The 16,703-nt window shown below is 35.9% G+C and overlaps 1 protein-coding gene across 5 annotated transcripts; it reads right to left on the reverse strand.

The window, feature by feature from the left end:
- Positions 1–1,169: 1,169 nt before the first annotated feature.
- LOC110819672 (zinc finger protein BRUTUS-like At1g74770) lies at positions 1,170–15,769 on the reverse strand. 5 transcript variants are annotated; one of them, XM_022048948.2, is made up of 12 exons: positions 15,196–15,767; positions 8,601–8,819; positions 7,262–7,456; positions 6,808–7,160; positions 6,418–6,646; positions 4,471–6,224; positions 3,904–4,113; positions 3,687–3,824; positions 2,451–2,685; positions 2,292–2,351; positions 1,583–1,654; positions 1,170–1,505 (listed from the first exon to the last, which is right to left on the reverse strand). In XM_022048948.2, exons 1-12 carry the CDS (start codon positions 15,502–15,504, stop codon positions 1,404–1,406), a joined length of 3,876 nt encoding a protein of 1,291 aa, XP_021904640.2. In that variant the 5' UTR covers positions 15,505–15,767; the 3' UTR covers positions 1,170–1,403. The 5 variants fall into 5 exon arrangements, with proteins under 5 accessions (XP_021904640.2, XP_088067414.1, XP_088067416.1 ...); XM_088211288.1 differs by lacking the exons at positions 1,170–1,505; positions 1,583–1,654; positions 2,292–2,351 and having other exon boundaries at positions 2,471–2,699; positions 15,196–15,768; XM_088211290.1 differs by lacking the exons at positions 1,170–1,505; positions 1,583–1,654; positions 2,292–2,351 and having other exon boundaries at positions 2,516–2,710; positions 15,196–15,768.
- Positions 15,770–16,703: the final 934 nt, after the last annotated feature.

Genomic DNA, 16,703 nt, shown 5'->3' on the forward strand with positions numbered 1-16,703 from the left:
AAGTTTATTGTATAGACAGAACACTAAAAACACAATAAATATTATATGTCGAAGTTCTATTTATCCCCAGCTCTACCTAGTTACTATATAACACATCATAGTGTGATAATAATTCCATTGCAACGTTATTTAATTTTTGTTAGATAATATTCTTGAGAATAATGGAATGGTTGTGGAATTTTAAGAAATTCGAAATTCATTGTGTAGCATTTAATTCAATAAGAACCACCTCATGAGCAACTAACTTATCCTTTAACCCATTCCATTATTCACTACTCAAGATACTGGTGTAAAAGATATTGGAATAAAGGATGATCTAAGCACATTATGTTGGATAAACGATGATTAGTAATTTCTAGTCATCATTTTGTATATTTGACTGTGACATCTAAACACATTTCTATATAAGTGGTGAAAATTCTACATTACAGAGTACTAGCATCAAGGAAGAGATGAAATGTATGGCAAAAAAACAAGCAATGGGATGTTAAGTTAATCATTGGATGCAAATGAGTCTACGAGCAAAAAAGATTTATCTAGTAATATCGAGTGATATAAAGGTAAACTTGTAGTTTAGAATTTCACTTAGAAGAAAAATATCTGAAATTTAAAAAAAAAAATTTAATTTTTATGAAAATTTTAAATTCAACTAAAATAATACATTCAAGAATTGGCGTAAACTTTATCAATTTCCTATTTTGGTTCTTAACCTTTCAAATGACGCAATTGAAGGCTTAATCTAGCATAACCATATTAATTTAGTTATTCTACCAGTTTGCTCTGTTAGGACCAACTAAACTACATATATGTCCCCTTATATAAAATATGATAATGTGGAATTTTAACAGTTAACTAAATGAATGAAATCAAGAAATTTATAGAAAGTTTAGTCCTACATTATAAACTTTCAAAGCTCATATCAAAATAGGAAATGAATAAAATGTCATGAATAAAAAATATATATATCTATTTCAGTTCCACCTGAAATTCTATTGGATGTCTATTTTCGTCCTCTACTAATCGAATTATGCATAAATTTCTAAATGAATTTCACAAAAATAACCACAAATTTTAACCTCAGAGGTACATAAGGATATTGAGAATCATGACAAGCTAATACAAATTCCTTGGTAACTAATTTAGGTGGCTGTAGTGACAAACGCATGGCAGATATCCAAGCAGATACTTATTGATGCGAGGAGAATGAAGTGTAGTAGTACATATGCTCATGTATTACAACTAAATTATTTACAGCTTTAGCAGAAATGTGTTCTCAATGAAAACCCAGGGGGTAGAGACATTTTTCTCATTCACTTCAAGTGTCATGAGATCGTGTATTTTATTCAATGTAAGGATTCAGAATCAAAGAGAAGGAATCATACAAAGGGACGGGAGGAATAGGTTTAAAGAATTCTGGTGTTGTAGGAGCCACAGTATGAGCATTTGTGATAAAGCCAATGAAATGGAGCTTCTCCTTTCTTCTCGCAATCGTTACATAGTATAACCTGCAATTGTTTTCAGAAGTGACACATCAGTCAAAACCATGAAAAGCGTATTAAAACATGGAAAATTTATGTTAAACCTGAGTTTGGCCAGCATATTCATCTGGAATTTTCTCATCAGCCAACAATGCGTCCAACATCCTAAAGTATACCTGAAAGAAAATTTAAATTTATAGACTTAATAGTGTTGGTAGTACCCATCCCATTAGAGAAATACCAGAATAACTCAAATTCAAAATCCACATGATGAATCTGAGACATAAGAATCACCTACGATTCCATTTCATGCTTGGCAGCTAAAAAGGGTATATTTCTATAATCTATGCTGATACCCAAAATACACAAGGGCCGTTCAGTATATTAATATATATAGGCAATATTTCATATATATAATAGATCAGAGAACATGATCTTATACTCTCTTTCTAGTTCATGGTCCAGGTAAATTTCGAGTAGAAGGTATATTGCAGACAGGTTATTAAACATACTTCTCTACCCAGGAACACAATCAGAAGGACTGTAACATAAACAATCTTCCTGTGTTGTAAACATCAAACAATCTGGTCCTAATCCAGAGAAAGTAACTGAGGCAGATAACCATTGCAGTACTCTCCTGAGAAACTTTAGGCATTGCTGCCAATATAGTTCACTGGTTTGGATGCAATTTTATTTTAAAAATTAAATTGTAACAATGTTTTCCCATATAGAGTAATATGGCTTAATAATTTTTTGACCAAAAAGTGAAAATTAACTGTCTCCTAAAGACAGTTGAAATATAATGTAACTAACCTGCATGTCGCCAAGCGACTTGCTACAAATAGGGCATGTATAGTGAGTACAGGTGTAGATCTAGAAACAGGACCAAAACCAAAAGGATCAGTAAGTTATCTGAACATAAATTAGAGTTTTTTTGTGAGTAAAGAGGCACTATTTGTCCGAATCTAGTACCTTAAAACAAGTTGAGTGCATCAAATGACCACATGGAAGTGCCTTTACTGGAGAGCTGGATGTGAAGATGTATTCATGGCAGATTGGGCAATTATCCTCCAAAGATTTCTCTACGCATATGTGCACATAAAGAGATCGGGACATGCATGCATTGCATTTCATGCAATGAAAGTAATCAATGCCCAATCCTTTCCCAACTCGGCAGAGGTTACAATATGGGCAATGATAAATTTCCCTGTTGAACATTTACTTGTCCACGACTTCACAAAGTAAGAATTGGTTTCAAAAAATGCCTGATATAGTTAAAAAATCTTGTACTGCAGTGAAAGAAGAGGTAATAAGACTAGCTAATGTAGCCATAATAGTAAAAGAAGAAACTAATATACAGAAATCATATGAATGATTTAAGGACTATAATAAGGGCATATGATTTCCCAATTTTAGGCTTTCCTAATGTGTGCCTCTGTAGAGTCTTCAGTATGAAGTTTGTCGTAGTGTTCACCTAGTTTTTTTTCATACACTGTATAATGGAAGTACCGCATAATTGAACAAATTAATGATCATGATGAACAAGGGTTTCGCTTATATCATATCAAAACATAAAATGATGACGTGCAGTGTTCTATGAATATGAGATGTTTAAATCTAATATACATCCTATGGCACAGCTGGTGCACTTAAAGATCCTTAGCTGCTTCATGAAAGTGAAACATAATAATCACAATGCTCCTTAAAAGTTACAGAATCCCCTCTTAACCTGAGGTGGTGAAAGACATTTAATGACTAAAATCTTGATTGAAAAGAAAACGTCAATTGTCTAGTTGACCTCAAAAAATAAGCTAAAAAGTTAAATTGCCAAAACAAAGTCAATAGGTCATGTTTTCTTCCATACCGATCTAAGCATTAAAATTTCAGTTGACACAAATTTCGGTATGGAAACAACTTTGACCTTAAGGCTAATTTTGGCATTATTTCTTTGACTGGATTCCAACAAGTAAGTTCAGCATATAGCAACACTGAAAGCATAATGAATGTGTATTGTAGAAACCATATGCAATGAATCTACATTGGACATTGTCAATATGTGAATGCAATGAATAGTCAAGCACTTGCTTGGGAAAAACATAAAGAGCAGTCATATGAGAATTGCTGTAAGATAATACATATGTGAATTAGGCTACGTCAAGGCTGTCACGAAAAGGTCTAAGGAAAGAGAGATGATTGGGGCTAGTGTACCTTCCATCATCAAATAATTTGCAGATATTACAGTAGTATTTTCCCATGGAGAAGCTATCACAGGAAAAGTTAGAGCATGTAGGGCCAATTGGCTGGATTGTTAGACAATTCATACACATCATCTTGGTAATTGATTTCCTGCATAATGACAAAACCTGTGAAGAGCACAATGGAAAGTGAAAGCTAAAAAGTGCAGAAGCTGAAGCTTCAGAGGTACCTATCCACCAAGTGATCAGCTGCTTCATCATGGCAACGAATGCATGTAAAAAGTTGGTTGCAACAGGGAGTGAAAAGCTTACAATTCCTCTTGTAATGTTTGCAACCAAATGTTAATTTGACAGAGTCCCGATAAGATGCATGCCGACCTAAAATGTCTTCCCCATTGCTTGAGACATTTTCTTCACTCCGTTCCCTAATAATCCAACGGCTGAAACAGTGTGGATGCTAGTGTCAAGAATCACAGAAAGAAAGTAAGTATAAATTTTCTTGGTGGAAACATGTTTGCCAACAAAATAGTGCTGTTAAAATGCTCATTGAGTTTCGCGGAGATGCCATCATCTTGCTCAAGAGAAGAAAGAAAGGTTACTAAGGGTTTGTGGTGTTTTTTGTCTATGAGCCTAAAATGTACCAAATGGCTGTTATGCAAATGTGAGGTGCTGCAAGATTTTACGTGTACAGAAGGGGTTTGTTTCTTGGGGTAACAGTGGACCATCTCGAATTCTTTGATAAAACTGTAGAAAGATGGCCATAAAATTCATAGGAATGATAGAGGAGAAATACCAACCTCATTAGTAGGTTCTGCATTATACAAGACTTCTTCTGAGGATCCAAGGATGAGTCACGGGATACTCTTCTTATTGCAGCTTCCAGATCCTCTTGACTTATTGTTAGAAGACCCTCATATTGACTGGACTTTTGAATTACTTTAAAATTCTGATTTTCGCTGCTGATCTGTGTGATATCAGCTACTTCACAGGATTTCTTCTTGTCATTCTCGGTAGATAGGCTTGTATATTCTGAACACTTGGATTTCTTCTTGTCATTCTCGGTAGATAGGCTTGTATATTCTGAACACTTGTTATACTTCTGTTCTCCACTATAACCTTCCAACTTATCATCAACACCAGACTTTTCTGAAGGTTCAATACTGGCAGAGGTCTGTGGAAAATTGATGTCCTTGTCACAAAAATTGCCTCTTGGTTCATCATCTTTGTTAGAAAGATATGTTGAGATGATCTCCAAGGGGTCCTCACAACAAGAACGGGGGATATCGGAGGCATCCACCAACTTTTTTATAGTATTTCCCTCCCACCATTCTGATAACCATTCATCAAACATAGTTCTCCTTGTTGTCTGACACCATAAGGACATGACAGAATGCTGTTCTTCTGGTGTTAAAGATGCCAATAACCATGGAATCATATCTCTTAATATTTCTGCTCCCATCCTTCCGAGCATACACCCAACGATCTTTTCTTGCTCCTCAATGGAGAAGCATTCTTTGAGCAAGGACCAAAGCTCAAGTTCTTCATGATAGATATGGTCAGACAATAATTTATGGAGTGATTTGCACAGGTCCTGGAGATTCATGCATAGTTGATGGTTTCTCATATTTCCCTGCTCTGCCATGTCCAAAGCAACACTAGGAACCGATTTGTTCGAATCAGACATCTCATCTAAAATGAGGGATATTTTACTTAAGTGTTCAATTTTCAGTTTGTGGTCAATGGCGTAAACCTGTGTCATGTTTTGGAGTTTTCCCTTTGCCTCTAAAGCAGGAAAAGCTATCTCATCCTCTGCATCACTATGGATCTGGTATAGGAATTGAACAAGATGGAATCGCTGACAGAATTCCCTGAGGAAGCCAATATCTTCAGCTAACCGAACTGAACCAGAGACTAGGTAGTCCAAATCTTTTTTTAGAGCCTTGTGGAAGAAGAAAATGAGATCTACTGGTACTGGTCTCGTAAGAAGAGGATCAGTAGGACTCTTTTCACAACAAAAAGAAGGAAATGACTGTGATAACCTAATTGTTTCTGGGAAAAATATATGCAGATTTACCCCACTATAGTAGTGTGTCTCACAGTTGTTAGTAGCAGAGCCTGCACATGAAGTATAAGAGAAACATTTTTTGGCCTTCTCAGTAGTGGCATGTTCCAACAGCCTAGGGTTAGATCCTCCACAAAGTTGCATAACGGAATTTAAGCATAAAGATCCGGCAGCCTCCTTGATTTGCTCAGAAAAGAACGAGGATCTGCTCTTGAATATCTTCTGCAGGTTCTTCCCAAAGTTCTCAATCGAATTTTTACCTAAATAACCAATGCGAAACCACTCCAATAGAAGGGATGCAAAATATTTATTGATTGAACAATTTCCATCACTTGTACAAAGAATGGACTGGGATTCATCCTCGGATAAATGAGATGAAAACCAAGTAATCACGCACTTTAGTAACCCAAGTGGCAGCACATGAAGACTCGTATAAAGAAGCTGCTGCTGCATTTCATGGCTGTAGTGCTTGCTAATGATGGGGAATACCTGATAAAAACTGGACAAAATGTCAAGGAAATGTCGCAAGCATTTAGAAGTAACATATTCAAAGAGAATTTGGAAGACATCTAAAACTTTTTAGTCTAACTAATCATCTATGCAAAGAGTAGTTCAATGAAAGTCTCCTTTTAACTGCAACCGTTAAATATTTCAAATGATAACGAAATAAAAAGGAGCCTACCTCTGTTTCTTGTACAGCAAAGCATATGCTAATATCCACCTCAAATGCCTGTAGTTCCCAGCAAAGCTTCTCCACAAGCTTGCTTGTTGGTAGACCATTTTGAACATCATGATGAAGCAACTGTTGTAAATTCCGAATATGATTTTCTATGGGGAATCGTCTAGGGAAGGAAAACTGGTGACCATTGATTTCGATTAACATAGGGTAAAAGAACTTCTCTAATGCATGGCTGTGAATAAAAAAAAGAAACAGAAATAATAACAGAAAAATTTAAGCACAGTTGTTTCCCAAGCACCCCTATAAAAACATCGAGAGAATATTTGACACATTAATAAAAGATGGAATTGTCTAGTAGAACAAAGCACTTCAGGAAGCGTAATAACTACCTACCTGTAGAAGATAAGAACATCAAAAAGGAATTTCAGCCGGACAACGACCAGGTCCAAATCTGAAAAATTGCTCGAGCATTTCATTTGGGATATCTCTTCCAGAATTTTTCTCAGATCTTTCAAAATTGCACCATGCCAAAGATGAAGACCACCAAGTGGATATTCTCTGACATCTGTATGTAGGAAGTAATCCTCCTTTAAATGCCAATATTGTTCAGAATGCCTCTTCAAAGGATACAACTGGGATTTATTTTTCATATTTGCTGACTTATCAGGACATTGGACTCCTTTGTCAATTTTAGTGAAAGGCCTGAATAAGGATTGACTATTTTTGCCAAGCCAGGAGACAACCACCTTCAAAAATATAATTCAAATTATTCAAATTTGTATATAATTCTACCCATCAGAACTCTGAAATTATTCAAATTTGGGCAAGAATTTAGCATAGTATATACCTCCTGCAGATATTTTTCCTTGGGCACGACTTGTTCGATACAATGCACAACACTCACATGCTCATCTGGAGAAAGAAAAGAGATCATCCATGGGAAAAAATCTTCCAGCAAGATCACAGGAACACTACAAATAAATTGCCACACAAGTGAAGCCTGTTCTTTGGAAGAGAACTGCTGCAGCAACAAAGGGAAAACCTGCATGAAAAGCATAAGATCCAAATACTTGGCTTTTAGCATAACAAAACATATTAATCCATTTAAAGAAAAGAAGGATAAGAATTTATCAAATATACGGTTGGAAATACTGAATTCGAAAACAATGAGATAACCTCTTGACTAAGAATTTACCAAGGGTGGCCAATTCGCTCAGAATTTACTGAGTCTGTCCACCTAATTTGGAATTTTTTGTTTCCCTTCTTCTCTGCATGCCTATGGTTGAAGTAAATGATACTATTCACTTTCAGAGGGTCTGTGTCTATTTTTGCAGATTTTGCAAGCAATCTTTTATTTTGTTATCAATTTTTTGCAGTAAGATAGTGTGCTTGGCTTCCCGTAGGGCTAAAGCATAGGGTTTCTTTTGGGATATCCCTCTTCTACTATTAAAAGGAACTGGTTACTGTTTTGGATTGATTGTGTTTTGTTTCTTAGTTTTCATATTGATTTTTAATGTGTTTCTTTTTTTATTAGTTGGAGAATAACTTATGCTCCTTTTAAGTTGTGTATCTTCTTCCTCTACATATTATATTTCTTTTTCTACCAGAAAGAAAAAAAAATCCACATACTACTTTAAAGATAAATGAGAGAAGAGATTCATATGCAAATAAATTTGTCATGCAAAATAAATTTGTCATGCCATTAGCGAAATATTTATGCAAGCTCAGTGAAGCATGTATAATTACAACCAGCTTGTAAATGACCAACACTGATTGCAGAAACTTAATAACTGAGAGTTAATTAAATGTGGAGGTTCATGGGGTATGGGGCACTTCGCAGCCACAGTCTGATACTGTATTTATGGACCTATGGCAACTTTTTATTATAGGGGATGTACTTGTAGAATTGGATTTTCTACTTCCCTCGAAATAGAAAAAACTCGAGTTGTAAAAAGTAGTTCTTTATTTAGTGAAAAATTTTGCAGGTGGCTCCACATCACTCAACCATGTTAAAATTCTTTCTGTTCTTTCTTTCTTTATTGTTTTTACTTTATCTGTGTGCATTCCTAGAGTGATTTTTTAACAGAGTTCAATGTGAAAAACTAATCCAACTGAGCAACAACAGAGTTGCAAAAGGAGTAAAAGGCAACTGCTATTCAACATAGTTGACAGAAGGAAAAGTTTACCTGTTGTTCTTCCTTTTGCATATGCTGGCAAATGGAAGACTGGATTGTACCAATAGAAAAAATAAGTTCTTGAAATGGCTTGGAAATGTTTTCATCTTTCCCCACTAAAACATTCAACAAATGCAAAATAGAGCTGAAAAGATCATCTATGCTTTCGTGCTCAAGTGAATATGAACAAGCCACATTTTTAACATGAATGTCCAGCGCTAGAAAGACAACCTGCCAACAAATTTAAGTTTTTTTAATGGAAATTTAATAATGCGCATTGAATACATATATAGAACAAGGTAAAAAGGTTCAATAGATAACTTAAACTACCACTTAACTTTTTCTTAATAAGGAAAACTTTATCTGCTAAAGCACAAAGGGTGATGCCTTCGCATGACAATAGGCTGTTTACCAAATAAAATTGACTTAATTGTGTGTAAGCTTTCTTTTGTTCTATGTTACTTGAGCTTGGTTACAGGTTTCCAGCATAGGTATTAATATAAGTGTTTTGCTCATACTTTCTATAGTCAAAGATACAGGGACTTGGTCAATAAAAATCCACAAATAGGATACCTGTAATTAGATTCATTTGACATAAAAAATAATGAAAATAATTTAAGCTTTTAGGAAACTACAACAATGTCGGTTACATAACAAAATACAACTTTAGAACAAAAAAGCAGCAAACTCATATCTATGGAGAATGACAAAAAAGAATTACCTATTAATAATCTATAAAGAAGATTCAAATTTTAGACATTCAAGAAAACAAATCTCTATTTTATGTGTTTTTTCTATTCTAAGAGTGCTCATAATTGTCTTCATGTTATCATGTATCATATCCTCAGACTCTTTATCATCAAGTGTTTGACATGCAAAGCAAGTGCAAGACACAAATACAATACTCACACCAAGCTTGTGTCGTGTCCAATATGAGTATGGCACTAAATTGAAGGGACCAAGCAACATAGCTTTTATTTGGAAAGAATTGTCATTCAATTAAAAATTTAGTTTTGAGTTGCCCATCCACTACTAAGAAAGCAAAGGTTACTCCATCAAACCCTTCAATTTTTCTTTCCTTCCAAAATCAAACCATCCTAAGAATAGTCATAAGAACTAAACCAATACTTTCTTGACCTCCCTAGTTTGTATATGGAAAACAGATTAAAATTTCTATTTTAGTGTAATTGCAAATTGTACAGCTTTTACAGCTTTCACATATTCTATAGTACAAGGATTTATTATAAAAGCAAACAAATCAAGCAATTGACTAGACTTAATTAATCAGAAAACATATACCTAATAAATCGGTGAAACTAATCACTGATTCTCCACCAATTAATGTCAATCACAATCCTGCAATATCCAGAATCTCCACAATGATTTTCTACCTTTAAATATTAATCATAACCTCTTAAGATATGAGACTTCCACACTTCTCCTCAAGTTGGACTGTAGATATCGATCATATCCAATATGCGAAAAAAATATCAAAACTCTGCCAAAGAAGATCTTTGGTGAGAATGTCTGCCGTTTATCCTTTTGGTCCTACCATGTTGTGCAAGGTCGAGTATGATACTGATGGCCGTTTCGTTGTCACAGTAGAGCTTTATCGAGATAACTCTACTTCTATTTGCAACTCCTCTAATTTTTAACCATAATCCTTCACAAATTCCCTGTACTACTGCTCTAAATTCTGTTTCAACACTACTTCTCACCAAACATTTTGTTTTTTATTCCTCCATGTGACTAAGTTTCCTAGGCAAACATGCAATACCCGGGTTAGCAGACCTTCTATCTTTTATTAAACCTGCCCAATCTGCATATATAAACACATATATTCCCCTGGTTTCAGTCTTCTTAAAGAATAAACCATGTCCTAGAAAGTCTTTGAGATACTTGAGAACCTTGTAGAATGCATCTAAGTGAGTTCTAGTTGGAGAGTGCATGTGTTGACTGACCAAAACTGATTGTGAAGGTAATATCTAGTCGAGTATGTGACAACTAGATAAGCTTGCCAGCTACTCATAGGTGCCTTCCTATTTCAACTGGTTTCCTCCTTTTTCCATCTTCTCTGCCTCCATCAATATATTGCTCAGTTTGCATCCCGTCATACTTGTTTTAGTCAAGATGTCACATACATATTTTCACTGAGAAACTTTTATTCCTCTTGGCAACCTCCATTGTTAAGAAATATCGCATTTGCGCCAGGTCCTTCATTTTAAATTCAGTGGCCAAACTTTTCTTTAATCTCTCACTTTCTTCTATATTGTCACCTGTCAGAATTATATCACATGCATAAACCAGAACTATTTTCCTCCCGCTCTTAGAATAACGAAAGAAAATAGTGTGATCAGATTGCCCTTGTTGGTTTCCATGTCCTTTTATTACTTTAAAAAACCTATCATGTTATGATCTTGGCAATTATTTGAGCCCGTTTAGAGATTTTTTTAGTTTATAGACCTGATCTCTTCTTGTACCAAACCCAGGTGACATTGTCATGTACTTCTTTTCTTCTAAGTTCCCGTTAAGAAATGCATTCTTGGCATCCAGCTACTGAAATGGCCAATCTAGATAATGATCCAGATCTAGAACCAAATTGTTGGACTTATATCATGCAAAAGCACTGGGAGGTCATTCAAGAGTACAAGCAACAAAAGAAGAGTTACAGGCACTAATGTTTTGGAAAGGCATCAATAAGGATACTTGAAATTTATATCTGACAGTGTCATGTCTGTTAGCAAAACAAACCATAAAAAATTTTCTCTCCTGGTCTTCTCCAACCTATCTCTACCCTGGATAAATACACTCACTTTTATTGCTCTTAATAATAGATAGTTTTCTTCTCATGAATAAAAAAAGGAAATTGAATTGTAACCAGACATGCTTGGCGTGTGTGAGAACCTCTTTAGCGGCTGTACCCATGAAAGGATTAGGTACAAAACATTCTCTAGAATCTAATATCCATTTCATGTCAAAAAAATACAGTGGGAACTCTAAACTAAATAGAATTCTCATTTAATTATAATATGTATTAGTCATTTAATTATAATATGTATTAGAATATTATAAATTCAAAAATATTAAATAAAAATTCGAAATCTATTCTATTATCTATTTCTTATTCTATTTTTAATATTATTTTCTATTTTTATGATTATTTATTTATATTAACTAATAGTTGCTCAAGCCTACTTAGACAATGTTTCGAACTGCATAACCTTCCCACAAGCATTGTTAATGCTTGTGATTCTTATTTTCCTTGGCAATTATTTGCAAGATTGATTCCTACTTCAAAGGGTTGAGCTGCTTCACTCAAATAGCCACAATGAGGTTGGCAACCATTGTCTGAAGACTTACATTCGTTGCATGACAAGTCAATTCCCAAAAGTGGTTCACGTGTCTTCACTAATTGAATAGTAGTATAACACCATATTCCATGTGACTACCCAAACTATACCCTTCGAGATCCTTATTTTCCAAGTTATTCCCCTATTGAAGCAATTGACCGGTTTTTACCTGAGATGGAACTTACACTTGCTATCCTCAAGCAACACCTCCAAAAGGCCCAATACGGCATGAAACAAGCTAATAAACACTGCCTCCTAGGGAACACTATCTATGTTAGGCCTGCTCTATTGCCAAACCTCTCCCAACCATATACCAAACACAAATTATCCTCTCTCTCTTTATGGACCCTATCTCATTATGACTAAAATAGTCTAAGCTGCCTATCAATTGGACTTTCCTCTACCCAGCATGTTCATCATGCTGTAATGCATCATAGCTCAAACCCAACCTTAAACCTAATAACCCCTTCCTTTACACCTTCTTACTAATGACACGCTACTTAAACCTCACAACAACCTTCTATCATATCAACAAATGGTGAAACACAATGGTGTGGCTGCTAAGCATTTGCTTATCCAATGGTCACAACAACCTTCTATCATATCAACAAATGGTGAAACACAATGGTGTGGCTGCTAAGCATTTGCTTATCCAATGGTCAAGCGTGTAGCCAGCAATTGCCAACTTTCATCATCTCCATGATTTTCAAAACCAAATATCCCACATCCTCACCCTTGAGCACGACGGTGCTTCTAACAGGGGGATCTTAACGGGTAAGATAAAAACTCAAGGGACCTATTAGATTAGTCGATCGGTTTGAAAATGGTTCAAACAGTAATCAAATACGATTAAATTGGAACAAGTTACAGATAGGAGTGTGCAAAATCAAGCTCGGACCAGAAAACCAAACCAGACCTGTTTGTTTTCTCCAAATTGTAAAACTGGAGAAGACCAGTGTGTTCGGTCCAGATTGGACTGGATAAGTTTGTCCACTCTGGAGAGGAGTCGATTTAACTAGGTATGGTCCAGTCCTAGGTTCCAGTATGTTGTGATTGAAAGTTCTGGTACATACAGATCCGGGCCGTAAAAAATAAATATCTATAATATATATACATAATGAAATCTAAACAGCAGTTGATGCCTCTCTTCTTCTCTCTCTTTCTGACTTTCTTTATGGGCCTAAAGTCTCCAGACTCTTTCTACCTCTTTCACAGAAACGGCAAACGACAAACGGCACTCCCTTAATAATTGACACCGAATGCATGCTAATTATTATATTTATAAACAAATAATGTTTGACTTTAGCTCAAGTGAATCGTCAATTATGTGCAAATGGGAGGGCTGGAGACTGTTGAACAGAGAAGTGAAGAAGTTAGGAGTTTCATTGAGAAATTAATTCCTTACTGTTGGTGGTAAAAGTGTGAATGGAGGATGTCATTTAATTGGTTTAAAACTTTTCGGGGCTGGCCTATGAGAGGAAGCTGAAGCTTTTGGAGAAATTATATGCTTTGACACCCCTTAAGGCTTGGTCTACATCTACTGTACTCAACATGAAACCTCGAGAAGTCCTGGAATTACTGATCTTGGTCATATGCCAAGACAAGCAAGAAAAGTTGCAATACTTGGCGGATAATTAATGGGCTCTTGGATAGCTCAACATCGATCCCTAGTGATTATAAAGTGATCCTTATGGAAGAAAATGAGAATCTCTTGCAGGTGAAAATGATAAGAGTCCCAGTCAACCTGCAAAAACGTGTCAAGAAAGGAAAATCCCCAATTATAGTTGACAACTGCACATGCCTCTATGGATGGAGGTTCTATTTTTTTTCCTCATGGTGACCCTCTTCAAAGTGACAAAGTGAGCCATAAAAGGAAGTTTGTGCAGCTAAGCCTTGAGGACAAGGTTCTTTCGAAAGAAGGGAGAAATATCAGGACCTGAGAATGAGAATAATTTCTGCTTGTGTTTTATGTTATTAGTTTCGCCGTAAAAAAATATCAAAGGACCTGAGAGGACGAGAAATCATCTTCTACAACCTAGTTTATGTGTGCTTCTGGACTCGATTGAAGAATAAAAGGATAGACTATTATATATCACAAAACTTTGTGTTTGCTTGTATTGCTTTAAGCCTTAGGAATCTTCATACCTTATGACTATATTGCTAGATAGTACTTAATTCAACATATGAATAGCAGGGAAACAATTGTCAATAACATCTTAAGCTCTTGCATAAAAAACAACAAGTGCAGATATTTGAATAAGAAATGGCAACAAACAACTGAATTAGTGCTACTAAATATGAACTGCCTTAGGCCCACTAGTCTAGACTACCTGTGTGAATTGTGATACAAATTCACCAAGCCTTGTTACTTTTTTTTTCATTATTTTCAATTAGTTTTCCTGAGAAGAAGTCAACTATTAGAGTTGTTAGGGACATAGCGTGAATCAAGCCATACACATACGTCAGTCTCTTGCATTTTCATGACTAAAAATATGATGAAATGTTATTTATATTCCTTATTTACCACTCTTATTATTTAACTCTTTTTCAGCCGATGACTCACAACGTGTTATTAATCTCTTGCGCTCTCCACAATCAGTTCATTGGGAAGCTGGTTTACTTGTTGATGATTTATATTGTTATGTAATCTTTTTGGCATCTGTTTGTGTTAATTGAATTTCTAAGAACTAAAATTTGATATCTAATATACTTGTAACTAGAGTTCTTTACAACCCTTTGGTTAATTGTGTTGACAACCAAACTTGTTCTGTTCGGTTGCAGAGAATGACTTTCGCAGAAGGAGATTATAATTAAACAAAAGAGAAAAAAAAAAAAAAAAAAAGACCGAAAGGAAGAGGAAGTCTTAGATTCATTCCTGACTTTAACCACAACCGAAAAATGTTTATTACACAGCTATAGCTAAGATTCTAATGATCTCTCTTTCATTTTTTTTTCGCTTTGCAAAAAAAAAAAAATAGAACCAAATCAAATGAAGATATTTAAAGAAAAAAGATACAGAGAACGTGAATAACTTTGGTGAAAATCACAAGAATTCTCCTCTTCTCTTCTTTATATACATCTATAAACAGAACCAGTAATTGCACTAAAACCACACAAAGATGGACACATTTGAGTTGTATAAAGCTTCTATTATTCAAAATTATTTCCATATTCTTCTTCTTCGTTCAGACTTTCTCCTTTCTTTCCATTTGTCAGCAACGAAACAGAGATATAAGATACTAGGGGAGAGTACGAACCTCATCCTCGGCAGCGCAGTGATACTTGTACACTAGTTTCAGGAACTCAAATCGTCGCAAAAGCTCCTCGACAGAGTCGCGGCAATGGGACCGGCTCTCAGCCGCCTTCACCGCCTCGTGTCGGAGCTCCGCGATTTCCGCTCGCAGAGCCTTGTGGAAATAAACTAAGAATAGTATTGGAGCATCGACCAACCGAGCACCGAAAAGAGTCTCCGGTGACTCAACGACCGCCGCATCAACTATCAGGACAGCCGGCGGCCGTTTCCGGTCCTTGTCCGGTGGAACTCGTGGAAAATTGCCACCGGCCATCCGTTGAAGAAGCAGCGCCAACAGACACCATGAACCGGTAGGCAGAGACGAACAGGGAGAGGAAGGTGTTGCATTGGAAGGGAAGTTGGTTTTTAAGGTTACCTCGACTGTGAAGTTCTCCTCTGGTATTTCTCTCTCTGGTCTACTGGTTCTGGTTTGGAAGAGCGCGGGGCATTATTTTTTTCCTCTTGGATTTTATTTTATTTGGATGAAAGGGTTTGCCACGAAGGTTTCGATGGAGACGTTGTACCGAACCAGAAGCCATGTGAGATGATGCTTCATCTCCTTCCTGTTGTTCAACATAAAGGAACTCAAGCGCGTGATTTGCCAATCGGGCTCGAAACTGGGTTGAACCGACCCGTAAATTTCAGAGAGATTCCATCGGACCCAGACCCGGGATTAGGAAAACGAACGTATTTGGTGACACGCGCCTAAAAGGCGCATGGACGAACGTCACTGTCTGACAGGTTATTTAATTTTCGCGCCCTTTTGTCGACGTTAAATAATTGGGTTTGCTTAACGTGATACGGGTTGGTGTAACGACGAGAAACGGCGTTGGTCATGCTCTATGTATTTTGTCTTGACTTGAGCCGAAGTCACCGTTGAAAAGGCCTGGGTCGTTATCTCATGTCGCCACTCGCGCGCGTGTCCATCTTGTGTTCCGCGCGTGCCTTCCTCGTGCCTTCACGCTCCTCGCCGTTTCGTTACTTCGTGAATCTGGATGGTCCACGTAGACCAGTTGGACCCACCGGGACCCACGTCTCTGGTTTATTGATCTGGTGATCTGGGCCCTTTGTACAATTTCTTTAGAACATTATGGAATAAACACAGATCACATTTCAGTCATCAGCTCCACTTGTCATTAAATAATATTTTATGAATATTATGTTTTTTTAAAAAAATTATTTCAATATAATTAAGTATAATATAGTATAGTATTATGAATCTACTTCTCACATGCCCTGACCCGGGGAAAGAAATAAAAAATAAAATCTAATTTTGAGGTTTCGAAAAGGCATTCTATCTTTATATTATTATTTATAATAAAGATATGGAGAGATATAACAGTTTTATGATATATTTATATTCGTTTTTTTTATAAATACCACTTATTATTTCATGTATCATGCTATCTATATTTTATATAAATAAATTTTTTTATTTTAATTTATAAATTCTATTTTCTTTAAGTATATAAA

The sequence above is a fragment of the Carica papaya genome, chromosome 9, assembly GCF_054855325.1.
Source record: "Carica papaya isolate Zhongbai chromosome 9, ASM5485532v1, whole genome shotgun sequence".
NCBI classification, from domain to species: domain Eukaryota; kingdom Viridiplantae; phylum Streptophyta; class Magnoliopsida; order Brassicales; family Caricaceae; genus Carica; species Carica papaya.

Bases quoted from the DNA above. Each gene is read 5' to 3' on its own strand.
- LOC110819672 (XM_022048948.2), bottom strand. From the start codon at position 15,504: ATGGCCGGTGGCAATTTTCCACGAGTTCCACCGGACAAGGACCGGAAA. The intron at 8,820-15,195 runs GTTCGTACTCTC...ATTTGTTGGCAG, and splicing joins ACTGCGCTGCCGAGGATGAG to GTTGTCTTTCTAGCGCTGGA. The intron at 1,506-1,582 runs GTTTAACATAAA...AAACAATTGCAG, and splicing joins AATATGCTGGCCAAACTCAG to GTTATACTATGTAACGATTG.